Below are 18,401 nucleotides of genomic sequence, written 5' to 3' on the forward strand. Positions count from 1 at the left end.
TGAAACTGATATAATAACACATAGTGGACTCGTCTCTCTTGTTAATGTTTGCCTGTGTCGTAGTCATGTCTGTATTCTAGAAAAATAGGTCAGTGGATTGGCTGTTGTTGATCTGCATGGGTGTGGACACAAAGACATCAGAGAAATAAAAATAAGCTATCCATGGCAATAACAATGCAATGAAACAAAAAAAACTGATTTTGTGAAGCTTGTTTTGTTCAGCTTTTCTTGGCTTTGCACAAAAATTGGATAATGATTATATCAAGCAATTGTTTTGATTCCGCTCTGGGGAACGGGCTAATGCCTCAGAACTGTGGAGCCTGGAGCTGCTGCAAGTTCTGTGTCTCATTAATTTCAATGTTATAACTACATTGACTGATGAAATATATGCAAGCAAACATGTGATTGCCATTGTCATTGTAATGTGAGTGCTATAGCGCTGCTATTACCTTGCAATTGTTAAAGCTGGAGTGCAGGACTTTCATATATAAATAAATGTCTGTCACCAAAGGAGTTCACACAATGCTTATTTAAGTGTATTAGTGCCAAGTAAATCTCTGTGTGTTTCACAGTAAACCAGTTTGAAAGCTTGTAGCAATGCCCTTTATGTCCACCAGCAATGATTGGATGGCCAGAGCTGAAGAGGAGAGCCACTCATGTGATGCTGATGGGTTATGCTACAGGAAATGGGTGTATGTTGAACGCAGAAAACCCCAGTTAGCGTCCAAGAACATTTTCTGAAGCTCCAGATAAAACAGAAACTCCGTGTCCACAGGACGGAAAAACAGTCTACAAAAAGAAAGCTATCGCTGACGAGTACAAACGTCATTGGAGTTTGTTGTTTGTACAATTAATAAAGTTCTGTAATGCAGGTTTAAGAAGAAGTATAAAATACATCTCGTACTATTATGAACCACTGTGATGTGTTTTGGCAGACACTCTATTTGGGGGCTTCCAGTGTAGACAGTGGATATCTGGGCCAGGACTCCGTCTTCTGTTCGCTGTACACAGTGAACAGGTTGAACGCTTCTTCACAGAAAATTCAAACAGCTAAACACAACTTAAGTGTTTTAGGTCCAAACAACATTTCGGCTAATCTCATCGAAAAGGTATCTGCATTTGAGTGCAGATAAATTAATAAGCAGATAGTCAATGCATTTTGTTCAAGTTGTTCTGCCTCTGCTGCTCACCATGGCTGTGGGCAACCAAAACCTGCTCACACGTGATTGGTCAAACGAGAAACAAAAACCAGAGGGCATCTGACCACAAAATCGTGGCCCTCACCTCTGCATGTGAATATACAGAATCTGTTTTATAGAGATTTTATTGCAGTAATAAAGACATTCTTCCCTTCCCTGAATTACATTTTTTTCTACCATGTACATCACAGGAAAGTGTAGCGACACTCATTAACTATAAATAATTATAGCTCATTAGTAAAAAGAAGATCTTTACTTTCAAAGGATGCATTTCTCTCCAGGCTGTCTCTGACAATCAGCTCTGTGTCCAGGGCTGGGGGATTGGGTGAGGAGGGACCCAGGACTCCAGAGCAACTCTTTAGGCATGAGTTTGACTCCCTCTCTCCTCCCACGTCCTTAACCACTTCCTTGTTTCCCCCTGTAGAATGGCAATTAACAGGAGTTAGTGGAATAACACTGTGCGCTATTCCACAGAGAGCAGATGTTCTCTGCGAGCGGCGGTCAGTGAAAAATAATAAAGAACAAATCTACAACCACCAAGCTGAACAAGGCTGAGCCGGAGCTGTGCAGGTGAGCTTCTGCTTACCTGTGGAGAGATCTGGTGTGAAGGAGATTCTTCTCTTAATGCTTTTAGTGCCCTCGCCATCTGACTCACAGTCTTGGGAACCTGAAGCCTACAAAAATCGAGGAAGTTCGCATCTATTAGTTAATACAGCTGTTGATCTCAAACTGCTAGAGGATGAATGAAGTAATAAAATGAATGTTCGTGGTCCTAACAATGTCAATGTTAAAATGTTCAAAACACCAACTGAAGAAATAGTTCTCTTAACATTTCAATACTTTAAACATTGATAAGGCTCTCCATTCATGTTGGACACTGTCTTTTCTCATTAATGGTGTAAATATTGTTATTTTGTTGACGGGCGCGGTTAAACGCCACATCTGTCGTACTTCTGTCCAGCCTGGGAGATAGATCCCTCACTTGAGACGCTCTCGAAGGTTTCTGTGTTTGTTTAGTCTGTTAAAAGGTTTTCCTCACTCTAGTCGAGCCTTCAGGAGAGAGGATGTCACACCTTGTACAGATTTTTTATTGCCCAAGAGGCAAATTGTGAACCTGTGTGATCTACCTACTAATTCCACACACGTCTGTTTGTCCGTCTGTCTATGGAATGCGTATCTTCTGTACCATCAGCTCCACATTTGGCAAGCAAGTTTTTAAGGGCCCAGGGAAGTGCAGTGTCGAATTAGTAAAACTAGAAATAAACAAGCGACCAGCGCTCTGTAGCAGTCAGTGGGGGTGGGGCAGTTGAACATGTCTTCTTCTACATTGTTGGATAAACTACAGCAGCCGTTGACAACTAGGTCAAACCGTGGGTCAAAATGCTGCCAGATCATTTTGATAATCGGATTATTTTTTATTTAACTATATCTGACTGACACGGCTATTTAGCGGTAACAACATTCACAGAATCACCTCTCAACCTTGCAATTTTTCCTCAAAGTAAGAGCACAACATTCGTTTTGCTGCTGCAATGCTTTGTATTCAGCTGAATTACAGAGCTTTTATTTTGAAAATTTGTGAACTTGGGTCTGAAGATTGGGTCGATGCTTAACAGACCTCACTGTAAAATCTTTTTTATTTTTATTTTCAACTTCTGAAATAGCTCTGGAGCATTAATACCACAGGCCAAGCAAACAGCCCATCACAAATGGGAATGTTTAGAGATGGCACTGCACTGGTACAAATGCAATTGGATTTGATGATTTGATAACGTCAGCGTAGCGTGATCTACCTGGACGGACTCGTCTCTGAGGTTAAAGGTCAGCTCCAGGTTGTGGAAGAAGCAGTCGGCGAACTCCGGGTACATGTCCAACACCTCCAGCAGATCGTCTCTCTGAATGGTGCTCAGGTCACAGTAGCTTAGAGCTCGCACGTCGGCGCTGGACTTCCCGGGTTTGGCCAACAGATGGATCATTTCTCCAAAGATGTCATTTTTCCCTGGAGGTGACACACACACATACACACGGAGATAATAAATCTTCTCAGAGGTTCACTGGGAATTGGGAAAGACGTCAGTTTTACCTGCAATGACTTTTACAATAAGTCGGGCGTATCACGGAGAGAGGAATCTGTGTTGTGTTTTCTACAGGGACGCATCAATTCCTCAGGCTCTCACTAAAGGGCAGCAGACGTGTTTGTTTTTGTGGATAATGAAAATCAAACAGACTCTCCCCCTCTGTGTAGATATTCTCCCAAGGCCCCGTGCATCGGTTGTCTGCCCATCTTTGATCCATCATTAATGCCGAGGAATAGCCACTAACAACTTTGATGTGCGAGGGAAAGGAGGGTTTGATTGAGACTGACACACTTTACTTGTGCACTTCAAAGGGAGCGACTCGTGTGATAATAATGGCTGTCACATAATGAAGCCAGCACTCCGGAAATATCCCTTGAAATCATTAAATCTAATTTTCAAACTATAAACAGGGGGGGAAAAAAAGATTTTCCTCTGCTGAAACGAGCGTCCTTTTTGCAGAGGTCCTCTTTAATAAGCATCGTGAAAAATCACTTTGTTGGTCCCTGGGTTCACTGAAATGCCAACACTGTAAGCGGGGGTTCAGGTGAAAGAGATATGATATGTTGGCGGCCAGTGTGCCTTTCACAGCACGCACCGGACACCTTTCTGCCACAGAGGACAACCTCACACAGAGTGGTGTATCTCTTTCCGCACGCAGCTCTCCCCACAAGGATTTAGATTGTCATTAGCTTGGATGTCGGTGTAATAGAGCAATTCCTCGTCGGAGGATGAGGATATCGGGGGACCACCGCCGTGTTAAGTTAAAAACTGGGGATGTTTGGTAGATGATAAAAGACTTTTCCGGGTCAGACGCTTTAACAACAGGAAAACCCTCTGGAACACTCAGACGAGGGGGGGTGCCTGGGTAGAGCGTGCAGGAGGCAGGAGATGACGTCCGCACCGGCGTCAGTCCTTGTAGCCAAAACCTCTCGAATCTCGATGTCTTTCCAAATTGACATCTTCGTCGGCATCAGGTGTATGACTCAGTTATTTGTTGGCTTTTTGTTTCATCAGTTTTGCGTCCGTCACATATAAACTGTGCATTTTTCAGACATAATCCTGCTGTATTCTCACGTTGGCTTACTCTGACATTTTTCTAGACATTTTACTCGGGGGCTTGCAGAAATATACTCTGGAGATTATCCAGAACAACTGACTCTGACATTTGCCTTCTCACATTCCGCCCTTCTGGATAATTCCAGGAGAATATCAAGACTTTGGTGCATGGCTGAAAGCAGCTTTAGCGACGTACAGGTCTTGACATACAAATGGTGCTGATGGGACATTATATTAGTATCAAGTATAAATGGGCTTATCTGTATGAGATCGGTGACTTCTCCAGTGTGTTTGTTAATAATGGGTTTTGTGTGATTCAGCAGCTTTTGCTAAGCTTAAACCCCATTCTGTCAGGTGCAGCTATGGAGAACATTCATCTCATGAATAATGGCAGGTTTAATCCGGGTTTGGCCTGTAGCACCTGGTTGTGGTTCACCCGTCAAGAAAAAGATAAATACTCATTATTCTAATAAGAGTAATGAATAATGAGTCTTCAGTATTCATTATTACTATATTACAAAGAAAAATTTTTAATTTAGAGCTGGCAGTTGTTTTACTCGTCTTTTACTGCCATTTTTCCAATAATTTCTCTTTTGAAGCTTTAACTCATTTACACTTGCTGTCAAAAAAAGCAGCAGTTATTTCACCGTGGTCTTTGAAATTGCCAAACAACCTTTCACGGAGCCACTTAATGGAAATGTCAGAGTCTCAAACTTGTCACATGAGCAGCCCCGTTGCCAGAGGACAGAAACGAGGGGGGAACAGCAGGTGCACCTTGCTCTTCTTGTCAAAGTGTGTGAACATGGTGCGGCTAAGCTGCTGGAAGAAAGGACTCACAACATAAGAGTTCACTCTGTGATGTGATCTGATCAATGTCGGAATACCACATGTGTATGAAAGGTGTAATTTAGTGTTTTCTTACAATTTTCAGACACCATATGAAGCATGATTTCACACAGAGATTGTGAAGATGAAGTCCTATGTGTCCAAAACCATGTTCCCTGAGTTCGCAATAGGGCAGGGATGCTGGAAATCCATCAGTCTGGTGTGCTGAGAGGATGTCTATATAATAACATCATGTTAAATACACAGCTGCTGCAAAATTCATTTCTAAACCAGTTTTACAATATTTTACTCTGCAACAGGCAGCAAACTTGGCTTTAGTGCAATTAAAAGACTGCTACTCTCAAAATGTTAGTGTAATAGATACATTTTTTTGTCTTGCAGTTACTGCCTCTTACCAGTAGGGGCGCTGAAGCCCCCTCAGCACCCCTACTTCCTGCATCCTAAACTAAAACCTAAAAGATAAATGACTTTAATATCCCTCAGACAAGAGTGTAACACAGGCTTTTACTTTGTCTCCACAGGTTTGATGCTGACATTCAACGCACAGTCAGCCTCGAGAACTGCGACATTTAAAGCGACATTTACAGTTGTTCACACCTCTAAAAGGATAGTGGTGGTTTAGAGTGCAAGCGAGGCTGCCACTACATCCATGATACTGATGACACTGATGACACTGAAAAAAGGTTAATCAAGAAGAATCTATCGTGGTGCTAAATCTATATATAACAATTTCACAGTGTCTCCTCATCAACGCCGGAGGTGTCAGTATGGCATTTACACTTAACCAACAAGGGATCGTATTTACCCAGGATGGCAACCACGATGTCGTCTTTCAGGATCTCGATGGAGCCGCGGGACATGAAGTAGAGCGCGGTGAGCACATCGCCACTGTGAACCAGCGTGTCTCCAGGAGGGGCGTGAGTGGTTTTGAAGCGCATGGCGAGGGCCCTCAAGCAGCCTTTGGTGGCTCCCTCGAACGCTTTGCAGTCCTGAAGAAGACTGTCGTTGAGGTGAAGGCAGATATCTGCCTGCAGGCACTCAGGAAAACCTTTTAACACCTGTGGTGCAGAGAGAATGCCTGAGTGAAATGCACAAAAGACGTTTTCCCCAAAGAGATGGATTTAGATCATTTTGCAACCCAGTCGACACTGTGGGCAGCAAATGTGTTGATGGAGAAACTGCTTATATCATGTTGGTTTCATATAAAATGTTAGTATGTGACATAACTGCCACTTGGATTTATATAACCACCTCTGAGCTAAACACACAGCACAATGCGTGCTCAGTCCTGGCTTAGTTTCTTTATTCATCAAATCTGTCAACACATTAGTGAGGAAGAGTATCATGTGATGGAAGCAACAGCGAAGCCCCCGTTCTTATACCCTGAATCCATTCATTTGTAGGAGTCAAGGATTAAATCCAGACTTTTGATGTATGCATCCACCTTAAAGGAAATAATATCACTGACAGTATTATTACATAACCTGCTCATGTAGAAAAGCTGTTTTTGACAAGCAACCCCAGTTATTAAGCTAAGACTTTCATGCTTTATCCCACAAGATAGATCATATACTATGGTAATACATGGTTATATGGTATAACTATTACCATAACCAATTACATTTGTTGTTATTGTTAAGAAACTGACATAAATCACATTCAATAAATGCATTAAATTTACCTTGTAAATTACAAAAGTGGCTAGATCCATAGATAAATTGTCCCTTAAGCTAAAATCTGCATTATGAGTATTCCGCATGCCTCAAAAATAGAAAAAATATGCACGGCACATAATTCACATTAAAAAAATCACAGTGATTGAAGAGGAGCCAATTCTTGGGAAATAATGATTAATTAAAGTACTACTTCAATTTGAATTACTCTGAAAACCCTAAACCTGTGATTTCTTGAACTGATTTGTGATTGAGAAAGAGTTTTATCAAAATGTGCACTTACTAATATGGCAACTGCAGTTTATTTACATGATGTTTAAGTTTATTTATTAGGGAATCTAATTTGGAAAACAAAATTAAATATACAGCAAATTTGATGTTACTGATAAAATATTACAAATACAATTTCAGATGGTATCCAAATATCAGCACCAATTCTAAATGCAAAAGTATAATATTTTTATATCGTGCACATGCTTTGACTTCTTTGCTATTGGATGAAACTATACTAGACTTTACGATTTGAGCAACAGCGAATCATTTATGAATGAAAATGACAAGAAATAAAAAAGTTACCTCCTGCTCTTACCAATGAAGAGAAGTTAATCCAGATGAAAAGCAGACAAGGGAAAGAAAATTGTTTTTAGAATATTGCAATATGACCATTAAGAATTATTAAAAAAATTATAGTTTATTCCTGCATGGTGGTATATGCTACCCAGCCACAATGGCATATACTGCAGATGTGTGGATAATTTGTATTTACCGTGTTCATATCAATGCCGTTGGTGTAGGTCCATGAGTGTTGGAAGTACTCCTCCAGCCTTTGTCTCAGCGGGTTGGGAATCTGGTGAAAGCGGATGAACTCCTTGACCCTCAACATCTGAGCATGATAACGAGCCGTACCTGAGTACAGCCTCTGGATGATGGCGGAGACGTTTCCGAAGATGCTGGCGTACATTAGAGCTGAGACACAGACGAGGATCAATAAATGAGGGGAGTTCAAATCTACTGGACCGCTTTGCATTTTTACTGCCTCTACTCACAGAGAAACAACGTTAACTTGATTGAATCTTATTGTGCAGGATTTATTTCAAGTGCTACAGCAAATAAAAGCAGAATTAAGTTTTGCACAGAGAACATACTCACAGCCAATCAGCATAACACAGATGGAAAAGATCTTCTCCGAGTTGGTGTTCGGGGAAACATTTCCAAAGCCCACGCTGGTCAGACTGCTAAAGGTGAAGTAAAGTGCTGTGACATACTTGTCCTTGATGGACGGACCAGAGCTGGGGTCGCTGTAGTTGTATCTCTTTCCTATGGACACGCCCAGATTGTCCAGCCAGCCAATCTTGTGCTCTAAGTAGGGCTTCTCCACGTTGCCAATGGCGTACCATATACAGGCCAGCCAGTGGGCGATGAGCGCAAAGATGCACATGAGCAGCATGAGGACTGCGGCTCCGTACTCAGAGTAGCGGTCCAACTTCCTGGCTACACGCACCAATCGCAGGAGCCTGGCTGTCTTCAACAGGCCAATCAGAGTGGTGGTCTGAATAAAAAGTAAAGTGGGGAATTTTATTAGTAAAAGCAGTACAAGTGGGTTTCATATTAATAGGTTATGTCAAACTAACAGTATATTTACAGTATTATATTACATTGAAATGATTACACTATTGGCAGCGGTGGAGGAATTACTGAAACATTTCTCAAAGATAGGGTTGTTAAGTTGTTCCTGAAACACTTTTTTATCTTATTTGTTGAAGTCAAATAGCCATCAATAAATAAAGTTGTCTGAAAAAGAAAAAAAAGCCAGTGTCTGGGGCTCTCGCAGGACTGTAATAAACACGACCAATCATTTCAGTCTGTTACTGCACATGACCAGAGTCTTTAGCCGGGGAGACATAAGCTGCTGAAGCAGAGACAATGGCCAGAAGTTAGCAAGCGAGTCACGGAGAAGTGGCCTGGGAGGGGCTGGGATGTATCAATTGCACTTTTTTATCGTGTAGCCTACTCTTCCTAGTTTATCCAGGATTACCAACCCTAGCTTTAAGCAAACGTACAAATAAATAGACACTAAAGTACTACATTAACTTCTCCACTTTAGTAAAAGTAAGTACTTTCATTTGAATATAATATATAATAACCCCATGGTCAACTACATCATTAACTGTACCTTCTGTATATTTTGTTTGCTACAAGAATAATACAGACTCTGTCATGTTATTAAAGAGAGCTGCAGATGTTGCTACTGAAAACAAATGATCATATTAATTAAAGGCTCAGTCTCTTCCTCTTATAAATACAATTCAGGTGTTCCTTCACCAGTCAGTGCAGCTGCTGCAGGAGGCGGGGTCTAATGTCACCTGCCCGCTCTGATTGGATCAATGGATCAATCCTACTCTCATTATTGACAAGCTTGTCTGTTGCCTCGGACATGTTCTCTTTGTCAACAGCAAATCAAAGCTGTGAAAAATCAAGACCAACCCAAGTAATTACTTTTCTTAACGGTTGAGGAAAAGGCAAATAATTTATTCCCAGAGTACTTTGCTTAATGGCAAATTAACACAGAAGTGACGAAACCAGCAGCCCACAGGTAAATGCTCACTGAACATGCAGTGACACTCGTTCACTGGGTCCCTGGGATTGTGCTGTTTCTTCTGCGTCACCAAGAAACACAAACCACCAGCCGGTCATTCAGCCGGTCATTTATCGACTTGAAAATTACAGAGTGACCTTTAAAAGGGAAGTTAATGTCTAGAGAGGCCCTGCAAGTCTGCTAGCATACAATCGATCTGACAGCTTCTGCATTCTGTTTGATTGTATATATTTCTGAATATTAGTTAAAGCGACAAGCACATTACACTCAGTTAAATTCTGTCTTAAGTTTACCTGCATGACCAAGTAATTACGTAATACGGCTGCGCAGCCCTCGTCTCTCTTCCTCTCTAATGGGAACATCGTTTCGGGGTTCATGTGAGGACAAAGCACTTAACTTCCTTTTCACAGCGACACAGCTTGAAATGCATCTTTTGTTGGAATATAATCTATAATTGTTATTATTATCATGAACAAAACGCTGCTTGGTGCCAATTTTACATAATGCCTCTCACAGATGTTCAATTTTCTGGGCAAGTTGTTTTAAAAGCAGCCAGACATTGATTGAAAATGATTTCAAATATACTCTATGTTCTCGATGAAAAGGTTCATACCTAAGTGCTTGTAGGTTAAAACCGCCTTATTAAGCTGCTAAATTAAATTAACCTCGCGGAAAAAACCATCTGCTGGCCTCTCGGTTGCTTTTATTTTCTGAATGAGGCTGCACTCGAGCGGGACCTTGTGTGCTCACTGTGAAAACTATGAACAACACGCTTTAACGCTATTAATAGAAGTGATGTATCCCCACGTTATCGCAGTATATGACGGCCTATTTATAGACCAGACTGCGTTTTAACGTACGTTTCTTTATCAAATGGAACTAAAGTTCAGAGTGACGAACAGCCAAATAACTACTTGTAACAATGTTTGCAAATTTGAACAGTTTGGTTGTTTTTTATCATCCTGTGAGAGAAACAAATGTCCATTCCTTTTTTGATTTGCTGTCACTCACTGAACTGACTCAGCAGTTGCAGCAGCAGTAGTGGTGGAAAAGATGATTATGGTTTATAATCAGGGGCTTTTCTGGTGTAATGGAGTGCCTACAAAGCACGATAAAGCACTGAAGTGGGTCCAGATCCTGAGGGAACATATCCTACCAACAAACAAGCCAGGACGCCTGGCAGCCGGCCTACCAATGGCCATCTCACATCTGCATGTAAGCTGCGCACACAGCCCTGCTGGCCCGCTCCTCACATAAATGCATCATTGATTGTCATTTGGTAAGCCATTAATCCGTGTAAATGTATTCTAGAATGAGGGCCATTCAAAAAAAAAAAAAAAAGGAAAAAGGAAAAACAACAACAAGAAAAAAAACAAGAAAAAAAACTACAACATGCAATTTAAAGTAATCCTTTCAGAGCCGAGACTGGACGATTCAGGCTGTAAGTAGTGGCCCAGGGGCACAAGTCTCGACTTAGTAAATGGATAACAGTGCAAGCATGGCTGGGTGATGTGCATTAAATCTCCCTGTGAGAAAAAAAAAAATATATGCATTAGAGATAACATACCTCATCCGATCCTGAGCCAAAGATAAGAAGGTCAAAGGGGATTGCAGCCACCATGTCTATAAGGAACCAGCCTTTAAAGTAATGGATCGCTATCTTAGCTGGATGGCTGACCACCTCCTCGTTCACGTTTACGTAAGTGGTCCTGAAGTTGATGAGGATGTCAATGATGAACATTATGTCCACCATTAAGTCCACCACGTTGAGGGGGCTGCAGGAGTAACCGCATTGACGCCTCTTCTGCTCCTCCTGGTCGTTGAGGAGGAAAGCTGCAGAGTAGGGAGTGAGGATTGCTGTGTAAATGACCAGCAGCAGGATGAGCCAGTCCCACACGGCTTTGAAGGGGCTGTAGTGGAGGATGGTGAACTTGTCAATGCGGGTTGTCTGGAGTTTGTACTCCGGCAGGACGTCGGCTCCGAGCGACAGGACCTGGAGGAGTAGCAGGAGAGGGTCAGAGCTGTGAGGGAAACACTCAGTTTGACTGACAATATAAAAGCTGTATTTTCCTTGATGTGTCTTCATTGATGCTGATTGTCTTTTTCTTCATGATATAAAAAAAAACTGTTTGTGAATTTTATGGTAATTACTTGTTGAGCACAACAGGTAATTTACTTAGCTCGTAGACTTCAAGGTCTGATTTGACAGTAATTGTGACACCCTCACTTCAGCAGCCAATAGCTTTTTATCCTCTGGTCAAAAAACCCCACTAACACCCGCTAACATTTATCTTTTGTCTGCAATGGAAATAGATTTAATCAGCATTCACTCTCGGATCAAATTACTTTTCAGTAGACACAAGTTTTAATCGGCTCCGATCGGCACTGAAAGAAACGTGACACCTGGGTGAACGCGAGAGAGCGCCTCAGTGACCGGGACAAAAACCAGAAAGGTAAATTCCTCTACTGTCAAAGAAATCTGCGTATACCTTCTATTTTTGGTGTTAACGAGTTATATGACGAACGGATATGTCCCGTCACCATGAATATCATGACTTGTTCTACATTTCTAAAAAGTTACACTCTTGGAAAAACACTTTGTGAAGTGAAGAAAAGCTGTACATTTTTGCGCTGATATCTCATCCATATATTTTAGTGAGCCAACATTTGTTTTAATTTCACCACATGAGCCCTGGCTGGAATTGTAAATTATTCAGTGTGCCAGGGGAGGCCGAGCTGTCCCCTGATTTGGGCTTAACAAGCAGCGGCAGACAAAGGCAGAGAGGCTCTCTTATGGCAGAAAACAGTGCAGGAGTGAGGATGAGGGTGGTGGGTCTTTCTATTCTGCACATCCCCTATCTTCAGCGCATGAATTATAGATTTCCCCATGCTAGCAGTCAGGAAGTGGATGCAGTGTTCACATCTAAGCGGTGGCTCCAAACTCCAAAACCAAAGTCAGCGGGGAAGAAGAGTATTTTAATCACCATGATGGTTCGTCTTCATTTATGAATGAGAAAGCTGTGTTGAAAGTTTCAATAAAAGGTTTCTGGGCCTCTCTTGTGCTTTGTTGCTCATAAGCAGTGTTGTTGTTGTGTCACGGTGTCACCTACACGCGGCATATTTGTGCACATTCTGTTTTTTCGCCTAACAATTAAAATGAAGAACGGAACACAAGCCCTCTCTACTTCATTTAACTTGATGAATCGTGGGTATTTTTGCAGCTTAAATTTGAGACAGTGATGAATTCTGTATCCGCACTCCTTCCTGTCCTTGCTAAGTTGGCATCAGCTGTGTTGCTCCTCCAGTCAACCAGGGAATTCTGCTCCAAGATATCCCTTCAGCCATATTATATGGCGTTGGGCCTGCTGGATTGCCCTTGAGCAAGAAAACTGAGTCCTGCCTACTGAGGTGTTATGAACATGCACTTTCATTATCAAGCTTTCTTTCCTTTAATCCTTATCTGATGTTGATGGGTGAGAATTTGACCTTTTTTCCTCTCTCGATATTATCCCAGCTTTATCTGCAATTACCCTCCCCTCTTGTTTTTAATGTCACCGCTCCACTGCTGATGAGGGCAGGACGCAGACAGCCAGCAAGACATTTCACTGGCACACATGTGCTGTGAATGAGTGTCACGCTATCTCCCAACCTTCCTTGGAGGCACTGCAGCCAGTGACAACATAAGCAGACATTAGCGCAGTCATGAGGACATTGTCCCTTTGCCAGCTTACCCACAAACACTGCAAACGGTGCTATGTAAAACACACAACCAAGGACAACTGGATAATGAAGCCCAGTTTGTCTTAATGGGAGCTGATTAGCCTCTGTGCCCCCCTGCAGATGTCACAGGACACAAGACATGACAAAAAGTGCAAAACCTCCCCACTCACCTGTGTGACTTTTTCCGTGACGTTGTGAGTTCTGTCTTTGACCTTTGGTGCTATGATGGTTTTCTCGGATGTTGGCGGAGAGTGAGTCTTTTTGTCGGCCCCCTCAGAGAAGTTGAGTGCAATCAGGGGGATCTTGTGGATGGTGCTGTACTTGTTGATGTTCGAATCAGAAGTAGAGCCAAGCCGGCTGGACTTCACGTGATTAAAAGAGCCTGGTGGTTTCACAACAGAGAGCAGTCACATAAGTACCCAAGTGATCATATCTTGGTTAGTTTAACTACATGCTGTCAGATTGGCTATTTATCTAATTGACGTCTCAACCTAATCCATTGATGCACAGTAGAATTATACAGTAAAACACAGGTTGTGAAAATGGTGGTTCTAAAAACAAAAAGGTCAATATATAAAAACATGTTATCATTTAGCAGTTATAAACTTAAACAACTAATGAATAAATAGATTTTAAAACCTTATCTTCATGTTTTTATTGAGGTGACAAAAGTGAGATAGATAGATCCACTGTACCTTCACTGTATATATGTTTTTTTAATAGTGGAGGAACTACATAGAATGCTCAGTTTAGTTTTTTCTGAAATTGAGTTGAGCTTGCTCATGTTAAAAATTGGGTAGGTTTCAAGTCTGCTCTCCTTTAATTTTATGGTATTTTTAATATTATATACCTGCACCCTGACCTGGACTATGGTATTTACACACATATATGCTGAAAAATGTAATATGGAAGTGAAAAATAAAGACGAATCTGAATCTGAATCTTTAAAATAACCTGGTTTAGTGAAATTCACAATTTCACATTATCCTAAAAGCAGCCTTTAGACCTTTTCTGTAACCTTGAAGTATCTTCCCACAAACACTGTATGCTTAATGGCTAGTGTAGCTGGGAGCTCTGATATGACATAATAAAGGCATGTGTTCATGCAGGTTAAGTTAAATGCTATTCAGATGTGAGGCTTCCTTGTATGATGACGAAACCACTACAATGGTCTGAGTATACAATCATTTCACATAGTTAAGTGCGCTGAGCCCATTAAAGATGTCAGAAACAGGAGTGGAATCTATGAGGAGCATTTGTGCTGATTGTCTGTGTTTTTGTTTGAATGTCATGGTCCAAAACAACACAGAGCAATTCAATCTTGGGCGGAAATGCATGGTTTCCTCTCACAGTGTCTGTGAGGACAGAGAAAGTAAAGGATGAACATTTTAATAAGCTTATACACATGGAGAAATAAATCTTAGGAGCAAAGTTATCTGTAATCGGATTGTACTCCCCAGTGTCATATCATGTGATAGCAATGATCCGCCATCTACTGGAAAATTGGATATAAGGTGATGTGTTGCTCCACTAACCACAGATTGTGAACTGTTTTTTTTCTTTTTAAATACCTTCATTCATATGTCGATCCCTGAAAACGCCTTTGGAATTGGAGCTATAGGCCTCAATTTCATGGACAGACGAGGCTCGCCTCATGCTGCTGATGCTGCCTCTGGGGAAGGTGTTCGACAGGGAGGTGGAGGACTGGTGCGCCTCCATCTGGTACAGCTTCTCCCAGAGGAGTTTAGGGGATGAATGGTCAAGTGGCTCCGGACCGACGCTCGCCTGGGAGGAATGGCGGCTCGAGCTTATGAGGGCGTGCGTGTCGTTCGCCTCGATGGGACTGCAAATGCTCTTGGTGGGTGAGGGGAGGTTCTGCAGGGCCACCGAGTCCTCGTTCTCTTTGGGTGAGTCCACCAACACGGCGTCTGGGTCCTCTTGCGGAAGAGACTGCTTGTTAGTGTTCATTAGGCTCAAAGCGGCCTGGCGGAAGCGGAAGAATCTGCTCGTCCCTAAAAGTTGAGAAGAAATTATGTGAAGCGTTGTTGAGTGAACAACACTGAAAAATTGATGCATCCAAAAAGTATGTAATTACGGAAGGACTTTTTCAGCTAAAAACACACGAGGGAAAAAGGGAAAATTACATCAGAGATTTGTCGGAACTGATATAATAAAAACCCATTTAGCAAAGATCATAATGGCAGTGCATCCAAATGAAAAAGGGCTGATTATTCTGACTCATTCCTTAATGACAATCTCTTATTGGACTGACAATTTATAACTCTTGCTTTACCTGACTCACCAACAACAGTCACATGATAAACACACACAAAGGTCCTACGCTGTCGTAAAAGTTTCTTAATTTCTGCTAGAATTTCTTCCTCTTCACATATTTTAATCGTCAAAATATTAGTTGACTTCAGCATCTACTGTGTTCTCTCACTAAATGTTTTATCTTACACTAAACTTTAAAATGCAGACAAAGTGAAAAACAATTGCTTTGGCCGAATTGAAGCATATATGTCCCTTCAGTGCCCATAAGGTTGAGGAGGAGCAAATTGGGCAGTTGGCTTTTCTCTGCCTCATTGATTTGAGACAGAAACCCGGACTTTCTTTGTGCACAGCCGCATCTTCAGAATGCACACAGCAGCAAATGTTACCGACCTCTCGGGACAGAGTGAAAGTTTTGGCTCATTAACAATAGAAAGAGAGTGACACGTCACAGCCATCTGTTTCCATTCGCTGGCCAAATGTGCTGATGTGACAACTATAGAGCTGTGACACTCAAAGAGTTTCCTGGAGAGGAACCCTAATGACATCCTGCGCTGGCAGGAGATATGGACAACCCCCCCCGTCTCTTCTCTGCAGGTAGACCGTATGTCTTCTGCACTGAGAATGCTCTTGAGAGAAAAAAAGTAGCGCTCATGTCAAATTAACAAGATGGATTTTGTTGTTAGAGCAGCTTAAAGAAAACAAGATATAACTGAGCCCTTACCAGAACGCATACAGCATGTCCATATACAACATATACTATGGTACCATAACAGAACATTTTCCTTTTTACTATACAAACTTACACTACCCACATTTTGATTTGCCAATTTACTTTTAAATGGAAGACAATTCTTTTAATGTTTATCACGATAAGGACAATCATAAGATACATTTATATTTAGCCACATATGTGCCACAAATCAAGGGATGGAACCTGTAAATCTTGGAACTCTGTTTTAACAATCTACACACATCATCTGATGCTCAAGTGCATTTAGAGCATGTCCAAATCCATTTTTGCTAGTTTAAGGGCACTGACAAGGCTGAGACGTCAGGCACATGGTGCAGAAGGGTTGTACTTAGTCTCTTAATAAATGATGGGTGTATTCTGGGCATAACATGCAATAAATCAATCAGAGTGCCATCTCCCATTACCGTTAAAAGTGATGTGACCTTGCAAATGGAAACTGGAAACTGTGTGTAATCAGCAGATTGAACACACACTGTCCTTCTGCCTAAAGTGTGTATGTACATATTATTATCTTGATAAAATACCAGTGAAATACTGCACCATGTGACGTCAAACCAGTTTTTTTTGGTTGGTCAAATGTGCAATCGCTTTTCCACTGTGTCAAGATAGGAATGTGTCAACACACCTGCCTATGGGTGCTCAGGTAGGTGCAATCCCTATTTAAATAATGGGGGCGCTGGATGGAAGAGTCGCGACTGTGTTCGTCAGAGTTGGGGTTGAGTTGTTGACATGTTGCCGACCTTGAATTCCACATATTGTTGATCTAGCTTTTCTGTCCTCATGGTTGTTTATATACTCCGTTGGTACAAAGCTGCAGTTAAAGTTACCTCTCTCACATTTGGCCTTTTAGCTTGGATGCATAGTGTTGTGCCTGTATTTAGGTCTATGGACTTTTGTTTGGATGCTGGGTGTGAAACACAGAGTGATGTGTCTATTAAACAGGAACGTAAGGAAAGGGTGAGGAGTTTCAATATTGAGGAATGAGTTGTAAATCAGTGATCAGTGTCAAATTTCTTAATTTACTCTCCAGCATAAATATACTCTTTCGGAATCCAGCTTTCTTGCTGAATGGACCATTAACACTTTAAGGGTTTGTCACTGCCTGTTAAAAATATATTTGCTGAGTGTGCTGTTCTTGACGGCAGCTTGTGGAAAGTGGGATTACTCTCTAGCCGGTTCAGTGTTGTGCTGGTTAATGTCTTCCGGCTTGCAGCCTGCTGTAGACACCGGATCATAATTAGTCCCCCGATGTCCAAAAATCACTTTTCAGACACAGCTACAGTTAAATATGGGACCAGACCATGTGGAAATATGCTCCCTCATCATTTCAGGTGACATACTAAGAATCAAAGGTGTTCCTGTGCTAATGGTATGGTTCTGTCATTCTACTTTTTACAGCGTGATAACCTGGGAGGAATTGCATTGGGTGCTAATTGCATTGGGTGCTAGTGCCAAAAATTTGAATCTCGTTATGGTTTAAATGCCGTTAATGTGTTGTTCATGCACATCTGATGATATAGTGAATATATGGCAATAATAAAAAAGACAATATCTATGAATACTGTATTTTGATAGCATGCAGCTTAAATGTAAGATTATTAGCATCAGTCTCTGATTCCAAGTAAAACCAAGAACAGCATGAAATTCCTGCCCTGCTGTTATCTACGGGCTGCTCAAAGACAAAGACAACGGTAAGGTCATGCTTAAAGTGTGATGTGAGCATGTAGTCAAGACATTCTCTAATCTGAAGTCACATCATATGTTTATCTACCCATCTACCCGCATGTCCCCTCGCTGAAGCCTGGTCACAAGCAATCAACTCTGATTAGCAATGTTAGCAACAGACACAGGCACTCTAATACACACACATACACGCACACATACACACACACACATAGAAGCATACACACGTCAATGCATATGCATGCACACACGCGCTTAAATACACACAGTACTGCACAAGCCGAATGTCAGTGCCTCGGAGGAATTCATGCTGAGTGAAGTGGATAGCTGAGCTCCAGTCAGAGACGAGATGCTGAGTGCCTCCAATCAGGGAGGAGCAGGAAAGTCTCGCTGACATTTACACCTCCTGACACACATCCAAATACAAATGAGGAGCACAGTATATGCTGCTCTACAAAAAGACATTAAAGAGATAAGGAGTTCTACAATTTCAGCAAGATAAGGTTATGTAAGTTCTCCCCGCAG

At 41.7% G+C, this 18,401-nt stretch overlaps 1 protein-coding gene across 2 annotated transcripts in view; it reads right to left on the reverse strand.

The window, feature by feature from the left end:
* Nucleotides 1-18,401, reverse strand: part of LOC117754862 (potassium voltage-gated channel subfamily H member 7-like) — a 35,035-nt gene that overhangs the window by 6,128 nt on the left and 10,506 nt on the right. Inside the window, exons 4-12 of one of the 2 annotated variants that reach the window (XM_034574199.1) lie at nucleotides 14,740-15,180; nucleotides 13,339-13,550; nucleotides 11,016-11,441; nucleotides 8,002-8,401; nucleotides 7,618-7,818; nucleotides 5,985-6,239; nucleotides 2,993-3,198; nucleotides 1,786-1,873; nucleotides 1,456-1,617 (exon numbers count right to left, since the gene is read on the reverse strand). In XM_034574199.1, the coding sequence (XP_034430090.1) occupies nucleotides 1,456-1,617; nucleotides 1,786-1,873; nucleotides 2,993-3,198; nucleotides 5,985-6,239; nucleotides 7,618-7,818; nucleotides 8,002-8,401; nucleotides 11,016-11,441; nucleotides 13,339-13,550; nucleotides 14,740-15,180 (2,391 nt within the window). Of the gene's footprint in view, nucleotides 1-1,455; nucleotides 1,618-1,785; nucleotides 1,874-2,992; nucleotides 3,199-5,984; nucleotides 6,240-7,317; nucleotides 7,432-7,617; nucleotides 7,819-8,001; nucleotides 8,402-11,015; nucleotides 11,442-13,338; nucleotides 13,551-14,739; nucleotides 15,181-18,401 lie in introns of those variants that run through there. The other variant, XM_034574200.1, reaches the window with a different exon arrangement.

The sequence above is a fragment of the Hippoglossus hippoglossus genome, chromosome 21 (genome assembly GCF_009819705.1).
Source record: "Hippoglossus hippoglossus isolate fHipHip1 chromosome 21, fHipHip1.pri, whole genome shotgun sequence".
NCBI lineage: Eukaryota > Metazoa > Chordata > Actinopteri > Pleuronectiformes > Pleuronectidae > Hippoglossus > Hippoglossus hippoglossus.